General features: G+C 60.4%; 1 protein-coding gene across 1 annotated transcript in view; it reads left to right on the top strand.

Annotated features, from left to right (window-relative positions):
- The window catches only part of COL26A1 (collagen type XXVI alpha 1 chain), a 22,527-nt gene extending 12,378 nt beyond the window's left edge, over positions 1-10,149 (top strand). Inside the window, exons 6-11 of the mRNA XM_027774635.1 lie at positions 565-648; positions 1,995-2,047; positions 3,984-4,019; positions 5,520-5,567; positions 7,521-7,605; positions 8,505-10,149. Coding sequence (XP_027630436.1) covers positions 565-648; positions 1,995-2,047; positions 3,984-4,019; positions 5,520-5,567; positions 7,521-7,605; positions 8,505-8,665 — 467 coding nt within the window. The 3' untranslated portion in view covers positions 8,666-10,149. The remainder of the gene's footprint in view (positions 1-564; positions 649-1,994; positions 2,048-3,983; positions 4,020-5,519; positions 5,568-7,520; positions 7,606-8,504) is intronic.
- Positions 10,150-11,324: the final 1,175 nt, after the last annotated feature.

Below are 11,324 nucleotides of genomic sequence, written 5' to 3'. Positions count from 1 at the left end.
GGCCAGCCGCTGTGAGCCTGCAGTCCAGGTTTCTGTGTGAGGAGGGCAGGCAGAGGCAGCCTCCCCTCCCCAGACACTTCCTGGCCTGGTGCCCTGGTTCTGGCTCTGAGGACGAGACAGGGCGAAGTCACACAGGAGGCTCGTCCTGGTGGCCAGGGGAGATGGTCATCAGACCGACCCTGCCCTCACCCCAAGGAGTGCGACCCCCAAGGAGACAGCCTGGAGCGCTGCAGCACCGATGGGTGGGCAGGGAGGGCTTCCTAGAAGAGGCCCCGTGGAGGTGAGCCTGTGTTGCATCAGGATGGGTGTGGGGTGGAGCCTGGCAATGAGTATCAGCTGGGGCACTGGGGAGGTGGACTGGGAAGGTCAAGAGTCGGAGGGTAGGGAACGCTCCAGAGGTGTCTGTGCCTGGCCTCTCTGTGCTCCTCCGAGGGGAGGCAGCCGCAGCGTCTGCTTGCCAGGGCTACCGTGGGGCCTGGGGGCATCGAAGGTGCCACCTCGGCACGGGGGCTGGCTGCCACCCCAAATCCAGCCACCTCACCAGCCACTCTGCTCTTCCCACAGACGGGGACTCACAGCTGGCATCTGCCATCGTGGACACGGTGCTGGCAGGCATCCCAGGGCCCCGGGGTCCCCCCGGCCCACCAGGTATGGGGAGGGCAGCACAGGCTGGCCTGGACGGAAGACCCCCTCCTGGGCTTGGCATTCCCCAGGCGCCTCAGGACAGTGCTGGGAACTGGGGCGCCACTCTGCTCTTCCCACAGACGGGGACTCACAGCTGGCATCTGCCATCGTGGACACGGTGCTGGCAGGCATCCCAGGGCCCCGGGGTCCCCCCGGCCCACCAGGTATGGGGAGGGCAGCACAGGCTGGCCTGGACGGAAGACCCCCTCCTGGGCTTGGCATTCCCCAGGCGCCTCAGGACAGTGCTGGGAACTGGGGCTGCCCCAGCCCGCCGTGTGCCCTGAGCTAAAGCCCCTCGCTACCTAGGGGACAGTCCCAGGTGGGCCTGGACACACGGACCCCAAGCGAGTCTGCTGGAGTGAGATGCCCACGTGAAGCAGCCCAGGCTGCCCCTGCATGGGCAGAGTGGGAGCTGCACCAGGGCAGACGGAGGCCCGGACCACGGGGAAGCATGGGATCAACATGGGGTGCTCAGGGAGCTGGCCGGGCAGGGGTACAGGGCAGAAACCAAAGGCTTAGGGAGGGTCGGCCCTGGCCCTCAGGACTGGCCTGATGCTACATCATCCCTGGACCCTCGCCGGGGCAGGGGCCCTGACCACCTGGCCCAGCCCTGCCTGCCCAGAGACTGACTGACATGCCAGCGGGGCAGCCTGGTCCCTTGTTCCCCGCCATTCACTGACTTCCATGCATTGCCAGCCTCCACGGAGCACTCCCTACGTGCTGAGCCCTGTGCTAGGCTCCTGGGACACTCGAATCAACACAGCAAAGCAAAGGTTCCCGTCGTGATGAAATTCGTTCTAGTGAGGACGACAGCCGTGCATGAGTGGTTACCTAAGTCACTGCGATAGGGTCTAGACAGCAACAAGTGGGACAGAGAGATGAGGGGACCGAGGGAGGAGCGGAGCCTCACCCGGAAGGGGCCAGGGAAGGTAAGGAAGCCCCTGGGGCCTCTGGGTGATATGCCGCAGCTCTGGAGCACTTGGGCTGCAGGGAGGGTGACTGTTTTAACTGACTGCGTCCCAAGGCATGCCCCTCGCCCCCAGGCCCTTTCTCTGTAAGCCTGGAAACAGGGCCAGTTCGGCGTAGCCCAGCAGGAGCTCCCCATAGCCTGGGGGGCTCAGATCTTTACAGGGCCCTTGGGGACAGAGGCCTCACTCTTCCAAATGTGCCAGACATGAGTCAGAACCCCTTTCCCCATGCTGGGCACATTAGATGCAGCCCGACCCTCTGAGCACTGCCCGGCCCATGGCCGAGACAAATGGGACCACAGGGACCGTGGGCTCCAGCTGACCATCTGTCATTGCCCACAGGTCCCCCTGGACCACACGGTCCCCCAGGACCCCCAGGAGCACCTGGATCCCAGGTAAGGACTTCCAGGGAGGGAGGGGCAGGCTTGGGGACCACTGTTTCCCTGGGAGAGAGAAGTGGGCTTCTTACCAGTAGGAGTCGTTCAGGAAGGCGCCAGCCCACCTGGCTGCTGGGACATGGAAGGTGGGTGGGGGATTCTCATTTCATTAGCAGCAGGGTCGCCATGCTGGAAATGCCATACATCACCCCCAGCTTGTGGGTAGACTGAGTCCCAGAGAGGCCAGCGCTGCCCGAGACTGCACAGAGCGTATGGGTGGGGCTGGACCTGAGCCAGCTCAGAGCGCCGGCCCCCTCCCTGAGAACCGCTGTGGGGAGGGCTCACCCCAGCCCGACTGCGCAGCCCCAGACCTGGGCTTGCCCTGCCTCGCCAGCTGCGTGGCCTGCCAGTTCCAGGTAGAGGAGAGGGCGCATGTAACGGCCCTGCGGCAGGAGAAAGGCTGACGCGGAGTGAGCAGTGAGCTGACATGGCAGAGCTGCCCGTGGGCCCGGGTGTGGTTTTGTCACAAAGGCAGTTACTCACGGAGCTTCAGGGAAGCCATCCACGATCCCACTGACATCTTTTAAGGGCCCCCGGCTGTTGTGGGGGACAGGAAGGTGGTGTGAGAGGAGAGGATCGGGGAGACCAGGAGGAGGCCCCCACTGTAGGGTAAGGGACTCTACGGCAGCTCCCGTCGAGGGGGTGGCCATGGAAATGGCAAAGTGAAGGGGTGTATTTAGAAAGTGGACCTGTCAGGCACGAGGGGAAGGCCCTAGGCTAGCTCCTGGTGTCTGTCGGAGCAGCTGGGAGGACCCCGAGCCATTTCCCGAGAAGGGGAGACTGGGGGGGGGTGGCTAAGTGTTCCCCTTTGGGGGGGCGCTGACGGCCCGCAGGGTAGAGCTTAGAGGGCGGCTGGACACAGGCCTGAGGCTCCGGGAGCCGTGTGGGCTGGGCGCCAGCACGTGTGGGACCATTGCTGTGGCTATCACTGTCCCCCGTTCCCAGAGGCCCTTCTCTCTAGATTTATCGTCTGTTTGAGACTTTTTACTGTTGGTTAAGAACTGAAAACTCCCACATAGGACTCCCACATAGTCAATCGTGGTTTGAGTCCCGGACCTGGCAGCTTAAAACTTTAAAACTCACACTGGGTGCATGTGTGTGCATATGTGTACCCAAGGTCCCAGAAGGAGAATGGAGAAGGGATTGCGGCATGGCCATTTCCCCTGGGGGTGATTTCTTACGTTCTGTCTCTGTTTCTCTATGTCTCTCCAGCGAGCGCACACGCCCATAGCAAAAAAAAAAAAAAAAAAACAAACAAAAAAAAAAAACCAACTGAAAACCCAAGTCTGTTAACTTGTAAGCTCAAAGGTTCATTCTGGTCATGATTCGGGAGCCCTAAGGTCCCGGGCCGCCTCTGGTGAGGGTCTTGCTCATGGGGACCCCTGCAGGGTCCCCAGGCAGCGTGGGGTATCACATGCAGAGAGCGGGGGGCTCGTGTCTGTGTCCGTCTGTACCTGCTCTGGCCTCTCCCGGTCTCCTTATAACCCCGCCAGGACCAGTCATGGAGTCCTGCCTGATGACTTATTCAATCCTAGTCACCTCCCAGAGCTCCACACTCTTAACCTCGTCACAGCCAAATCCCGACATGGGACCGTGGGGCACACTGAAACCACAGCATTACCTCTTTCCTTTCTCTGTGTGACAACTGTGCTTGGCATTGCCATCTTACAGGTGAGCAGACAGAGGGCTCGGCCGAGGCCCAGGGCCACACAGCAGCTGTGGAGAGTGGCTCCAGGCCTGGGAGCCTGCACTCTGACCCTCCCCTTTCCTCGTGTCCTCCTGCCCCTTGTTTTCAGACCTGGAGCCCCGTCGGGGGGAGGGGGTGGGCTGGGCGGAGACTGAAGGCGTGGCAGGGTGGGCAGGGCTCTCACCTGCCTCGTTTGACTTTCTGCAGGGCCTGGCTGGCGAGCGAGGTGTGGCGGGGCCGTCTGTGAGTGTGGGGCTGTGTGCGAGAGTGGGATCTGTCCCAGGGCAGTGGGTCGGGGTCTGTCCTGGGTGGCCTTGCCCGAGCTCAGCCCGTCTCTCCAAACTGGGGCTTACCCAACCCGACCAGGACAAGGGGGGGCAAACTTGGTCGATCCGAGCTGACAGCGTTGCAAAGGGCCAACACGGAGTGTGAGCAAGGGCTGCAGGAGCTCCCATGAGGACGGCTGAGTGGGGCGCAGCTGTGGGAGGAGTGGGTGAGAGTCCTAAGTCTCTTCCAGGGACTTTGGGCCCCTTGGTTACCACACCGTACGACCTGCTCTGAGCCTCGCAGGAAAAGGTTTAGATAGCTGGCCTGTCATTACTCTCCTTAGAAATGAGAATTTACAAAACACAACTCCTAGAGGGAGAGAATGGGTCTTTACTGAGTATTTACTGTGTGTCGGCTTCAAGAGCATTGAAACTTCACAGCAATTCAAGGAGACCGTGTTCTATTACCACCATTTGCCAGAATTGGCAGCTAAGGCTCAGAGAAGTTAAGCACCTTGCCCAAGGTCACGCAGCTAGGCCACAACAGAGCCATGATTTCAACACAGGACTGTCAACTGCCAAAGCCATGCCTCCTCCCATGCTTCTGTCCAGTGACAAATAACAACAACAGGAAACACTTTGAAGGCATTTCCAGGTGCCAGGCTCTATCCTAAGCCCATTATAAACATGGACTTACTTACCCTCCTAGTAAGTCTACGGCATAATATCTTAGTGTGCCACTGCGATGCTAAGCTCATACAGAATGGAGGCTTATTTGACTCACGGTTCTGGTATCATGATGTGGCTGACAGAAGCAGAGAGGGTGCTGAGGATGTGCAGAAAGCATGGTCAGTGTCCCATGTGGGTTTCCTCAGCTCAGTCCCTCTTATAAATCCACCAAACTCAGTCATGGAGGGCCTGGGCTCACCAGCCAATCACTAAGGCCCCACCTTTGGACGCTGTAATCAGATTGTTTACTCTTAATCCATCACCATGGCTCAACACACCACTTTGGGGGGACACATTCAAACTACAGCGCACAGGCACTATTCTTACCTGCATTTTGGAGATGAGAAAGCCAAGGCGCAGAGAGGCAGAGCAGCTCACGCAAGGTCACACAGGAGAGCCAGGTGGCAGAGATGTTACTGCGAGGCTGATGTCACTGTCCCCAGCCTGGAGACAGGGAAGCAGAGACTGAGAGGCAGGTGCTTGATCCCTGACATGAGCTCACTGGGCTCCCATCCTGACTCCCTTGTTCCAGAAGTAGATCAAACCTCTATAGCTGGCCCTAGTCACTTCCCTAGGCCAGGCTGTGTGGGAGGGGTGCCCCAGAGCCATCCCTCAAGCCCAGCCCCCATCCCCAGGCCCTGCCTGCCCTGACCCCCCTGCAGGCCCCCTGGTCTGCCTGCGAAGCTGGAGAGGGTGCTGAGGCACCCAACTCCTATGGGCACCATTGCTGAGGGTGACTTTTCCCTAGGGCGAACATGCTGTGAAAGAAGAGGAGGAAAAAGCCACCACAGCAGAGGTAAGCAGCGGGCTTCCTGACACCCGAGTGTGGCCCAGAGCCTGGGAATGGGCCCCTGCCCTTGGGAAGATCATAGCACAGGGAGAAAACAGCTGGGTGCACAGTGGTTGCTGGATATTGTGCAGATTGCTGCAGTGCGGGGCCATAGATGGGGCGACTGGCCCTGGGGGTAGCCGGGGTCCCTCCCGGGGAGGAGGTGGAGAGCCACAAATCAATGGGAGAGACACTCCCTTAAGGAGGTTTCAGGCTGCAAAGTCTCTGCCAAAGGCCTGGGCTCGCCCATTAATAGTGCCTGGTGGGTGGACATGCCCGCAGGGACTGTGGACACATGGCTGCTGTGGGGTAGGGTGTGTGGCCAGGAGGGATTGAACTAGAAGCTGAGGTGTGCGGATTGGAGCAAGGGGTGCTGGGCACGGGGTGGAAGGAGTGCACAGGAGGCAAGGGCTTGGCCAGGGGACCCGCTGCCCTGGGGAACCGAGGCTGAGGCCCAGGAGGTGTGGCCCTGGGGAAGACCTGGAAAGCTGAGGATGGAAGTGCCGCGAGGAGGGGGCTTCCCTTGGGCAGGCGAGCTGGGAAGGCTTAGACAAGCAGCTGGCGAGGTGGGCACTGAAGGCAGACGGCTGTGGGAGGCTGGCTGGGCTGGAGGAACAAGGCTGGGGCTGTGGAACCTTCAGTGGGTCCTCACAGGACCAGAGAAGGGGAAGAGGCCCGAGCCAGAGCAGCCATGGTGGGTGCAAGAGGCCATGAAGAGGCAGAGGTGAGGTGCTGCAAGTGAGTGCAGTCATAGCCATTTGTGGTGGGACACAGAGTTTCCTGTGCCCCCCATAAAAATGACCTGTGGCTCAGGGACAGGAGGCAGAGCTGGGTCCCCGATGGAGGGGTCTGGAGCTCCACACACAGCGCCTTCCCTGCCCTCCTTCCCAGACTGGGCACCTAGCTGGGCTTCCCGTAGCCTTTGGTCTCCTGTAGCCCAGAGGATGTTTTCTGGTTTCCTTGCATTCACTCTTAAACTGGATTAATCTGGCTCTAACGACAGGCCTGCCGCGTTCCACCCCCACAAGGCGCCCGTTTGGCTGCTGACTCCCAGGGCTGGGCCGATCAGGGACAGTGGCCTTGTCTCTTCACTGTCATTCTTCTTTACAAAGCGGCTTTGACACCTGTCTCCTCAATAAGTCAGCACCTGTCTCAGCGCGTTCATGTGTCTCTGTCACAAGGTCCTTTGCCCATGTGTTGACCAGGTCCTGGAAATGCAGGTTCTGTCATGGCGCCAGCCTGCCTGCCAGCACTCAGTCAAGTGGAGGCTCACCCTGCTGTCTCTCTTGCTTAGAGGGCCACACCTGCCCTGCCCACCTTGGCCTCCCCATACCTGCCCTGCCCACCCTTGCCTGCCCACACCTGGCCTGCCCACCCTGGCCTCTCCACACCTTCCCTGGCCTCCCCACACCTGCCCTGCCCACCCTGGCCTGCCCACACCTGGCCTGCCCACCCTGGCCTGCCCACACCTTCCCTGGACTCCCCACACCTGCCCACTCTGGCCTGCCCACACCTGGCACCTGGCCTACTCTGTAGCCCTGACTTGGAGGATGCTCTCAGAACAGCATCCAGGAATAAAATGAGCAAAGCACCTTTCACTTGCTACCCTGTGCTGGGTGCTCTGCCCTGTTGGGCCATGTTCTGGAAAGTCGACAGCAGGAGAAGTAGCCAGGCAGCCATGGCAGAAGGAAAGCCCAGGCTCAAGGCTGGCGGGTCTGGGTTTAAAGCCCAATCAACCACTCCTAGGCTGTGTGACCTTAGGGATGTCGACTACCCTCTCAGTACTGGGGGTCAGAGAACAAGGGTTTGAACCCCATCCCATCTGTGATGACTACTTGCAGTGACGACGGTAGCAGGTGGGAGGGGGCGGGCTTTGAGGACAATGCGCTGGCTCTGACTCTGGCCCCTCCTCCCTGCCAGGGCGAGGGGGTGCAACAGCTGCGGGAGGCCCTGAAGATCCTGGCGGAGAGAGTCCTCATCCTGGAGCACATGATTGGCATCCACGGTGAGCGGAGACCAGGGCCGCCAAACGGTCTTGCCGCCTCTCAGCTCCCCACCCCCTGCTGCCCTCCTGGGGGCTGCCTCAGGTCACAGGGCTCCCTTCCTCAGTGACCCATCCCCTTGGCTGTCAGACTGTCTCCACCAAACCTGACTGACCTGTCCCTGTCCTGTCTGAGAACCCCAGGACTTTCTCATGCCCGTAGCTGCTGCCCAGCACCCCGAGAACCTCCCTGTGGCCGGTGACAGACCACCACCAGCCACGGAGGCTCCCTGCCAGCTCCACGCCTTGTACAGGCTAGGCTGGTCCCTCCTGATGAACGCCAGGTCCCACTTCAGGACCTGCTCAGGGATCACTTGTTCTCTGGCGGCTTCCCTGGGCCTTCCTCTGTCCCCATGGTGCTCTGACTAGCCTGCCATTCCATCACGGGGTGGTGTTTCCATGTCTTCCCCTGGCACACGGGAAACTCCCTGTCTAGGTGGTGACTGCTGCTTCGGCAAGGTCTGGAGTCCTGGTCCCTCAGATTTGGTGAAGAATAAGCGTGGATGGGTGAGAATGAATGGGGATATGGATAAACGAATGAGCGGTGGGTAGGTGGATGCGTGCAAGAACGGCTGAGTAACTAGGTAAATGGAATAGCTGGGTAAATGAATGGATGAAGGAATGAGGGAATGGGTGAGTGAGTGGGTGGATGGGTGGGCAATGAGTGGGAGGAAGGATGAACAAATGGACGAATGAGGTGATGGGCATGCCGTGTGAGTGCTTGCACGAGGAGCCAGACTCCCCTGCCTCTTCCTGTTCATGCTGGCCGAGGCCTTCTCTCCATGGGGGGGTGCAGGGGACAAAGGTGCCGTCCAGTGCTCCCAAGGCTCTGTCTGGAACCCACCCTCCTGCTCTCTTTCCAGATCCTCTGGCCTCCCCCGAGGGGGGCTCTGGCCAGGATGCTGCCCTGAGAGCCAACCTCAAGATGAAGCGGGGTGGCCCCCAACCTGATGGTGCCCTCGCTGCCCTGCTTGGTCCCGACCCTGGGCAGAAGAGTGCTGACCGGGCCAGCGGCAGGAAGTAAAGGCCCAACCCTCCAAGATGAGCCCCGCTCTGGTCACAGACCCAGCCTGGAGGCCTGCACTGCCATAGGTTCCTGAGTGCCCTAAGTGGGCCTGGGCTCCAGGCATGGACAGTTCAGAGGGACGCTGGCACCTGGGGCCTGGGGCCTTGGGGACAGACAGCACCTCCAGGGACAGGGTCCAGAGGGGACCAGCGCCTTCCAAAGAGCCCCTCCCTTGCCCCTGCTCTCCTCCACCCCCACTCCCTGCTGGAGACGGGGTCTGGTGGGTTGGGCGGGGGTATGTGAGAATAATCATAATCCTCATCATTTATTAAGCCCTGGCCACGCCTGGGCCTGTCCACGGAGCTTTCCTTGTGTGTCTCATTTAACCGTTAGGAGTAGGCTTGTTATCCCCACTTTGCACAGGACTGGGGCTCAGGGGGTACAAATAACCCACCCGAGGCCACCAGGTCATGGATGGGCAGAATTCGAACCCAGACCTCTCATTCCCAAAGCTGTGTTCTCTCACCTCTGTCAGCTTTTCCTCTTGATGAGGAAATTCAGACGTGGAGGCACAGAGCTGTGATGGCTTCTGAGGCCTGCAGGGAGGCCGGGCCAGTCCGCGGGAAGAACAGGCTGGGCCCTGCACAGGACACCAAGGCCACAGGCCCTGGGCTCCCTTCCTCAACCCATTCCCTACCGGCTAGGGGCAGCCTGGCTTCTGGATGCTCTTGGAGCCCAGAGAGACCCGAATAAACCACTGACAGTCTATAGGCCTGGGGACCATGAGGAAGGAGCCTTGGTGCAAGCGTCTGAACCATTCCAGCAACACCCACCACTGCCTCCGATCTTGCTGAGCCCACTGCCCACCGGAAGAGGAAGCGTTCAATGGCAAGTCCACGGGGATGAGACCTGCGATCTCTGTAGGGTCTGCCACATCTGGTGACACAGCAAGTCCGATGTCCTTGACAAGCTACAGAGAGGGCCTCAGGCCTGTAGGAAAGGTGCTTCTGCCCTCAGGGCCACGGGCCTAGCAGGTTATAAGCACACACCGTCCTGGCAGCCCAGGGAAGCTCCGACTGCAGCCCTCAAGGCCTTTCAGGCCCAGGTCTCCTGGTCAAGATGAAACTAGGTGGCCCCCATCCTTAAGGCTCCTGTGACCAGCCCAGCCCTGGGGCTCCTCTCTCATGGGCCAGGATGGGGGACTCAGCGATGGCAGCAAACTCCAAGGTGCTGGCACCACCCTGGGGCTCATCTCCCCAGCGCTCTTGGTGCCCCATGAGGCCGAGGTCTGGTTCCACTGGGCCCTGGTAGCCTCTCCCTGCCCTCGAGGCCCTGATGGCCCCTCCCAAGACAGGTCTGGCCCAGGAACCCAGAGAGCAGCCTCCTGCCAGCCTGCCCTGGGCTGCTCTGGGTTCCTGGAGGGGCAGTCAGAGGCGGGCGGGAGGTCAGACCGGCACCACCACCTGTAACGTGGCTATCGGGTCTGACAATAAAGGTGCTCTCCCCACTGTGGATCTGTTTGTGTGATGGTCATCCGGGAGGCTGGGCTGTGTGCCACTGACCGGGTGCCAGGGAGCCTGTGAGCAGCCTTGGCCAGGCCTGGGGCAACCACAGAGCTGAGGCAGGGAGAGTGAAGAGAGTCCAGGCCGTTCCTGAGAGGAGGGCTGTGTCTACACTGGGCCTGGCTCCAAGTTCTGCAAGGAGAGTGAAGATGGGAGGCCACAGGCCTCTGGCCCCAGAGAGCCTGCTCCTGCCCAGCCTGAGGTCAGTCACGTGGTCTCCCTGGGACTCCAGGGAAAGCCATACACTCTGACGAGAAGCCTGAGGAATCATCCTGAGCCCCAGGAGGCTACTGAATCACCCCATGGTCTTTGGACCTATTAGGGGCTTGCCATGTGCCCAGCAACAAACCAGAACGCTGCCCCTTCCAGGCCCCTGCCTGGAGCTCAAAATCCAGGACCAAAGATAGTCGTTTTACAGACCAGCTGGTGGATCATGTGTGGGCCGCTCTGGGAGTCCAGGACCCAGGGATCAAAAGAAGGGGTGGGGAGAGCATGCGAGGGAGGGAGTGGTGGGTGCTGCTAAGATGCTGTGCCCCATAGACCGCGATCACACGGAGGCCTTGGTTCGATTCCTGGCTCAACCGAAGGGCGAGCACGGTAGCACATGCCTGTGATTCCAGCGACCTGGGAGGCTGAGGCAGGAGGATCGTATGCTTGAGGCTGGCCTGGGCAACTTACCCAGACCCCGTCCGGAAAAAAAAAAGAAGTAGGGTGGGGGCGGGCCCTGTGGAGCAGCAGTGATTTGCTGCACGAGCAATGCAGGAGCCATAGGGAAGAGCATGGGTTCAGTTTCCCAGTCAACCTGCAGATGTCAGGCGTATGGGCCCAGGGCCTGGCTGGCTGGGAAGCAAGAGGGCACTTGTGGTGCGGGGCTCTGTGGAGAGTGCTCGTCTTTCCCTCTGTCTCTCACTCTCGTGAAAGAAACTTTTTTTTTTTTTTAATTACAAAAGAGGAAGCGAGGCTGAGGAGAGGAAAGTCAGCAGTGCCGGGCCTCCATCTGGCCCTTATTTGCCGATGATTGTGTGACGCCTTCATTGAGCAGCAGCCCTGCTTCCAGGCCCTGCTGGTGGTGAGACTCCTCCCCAGCCACAGGGGCCTGGCACGCCCCCTCGGCA

This window comes from Tupaia chinensis, unplaced genomic scaffold (assembly GCF_000334495.1).
Source record: "Tupaia chinensis unplaced genomic scaffold, TupChi_1.0 Scaffold000465_1, whole genome shotgun sequence".
Lineage (NCBI taxonomy): Eukaryota > Metazoa > Chordata > Mammalia > Scandentia > Tupaiidae > Tupaia > Tupaia belangeri.
The sequence above is the reverse complement of the archived record's forward strand: the minus strand, read 5'-3'. Positions and strand labels throughout refer to the sequence as shown.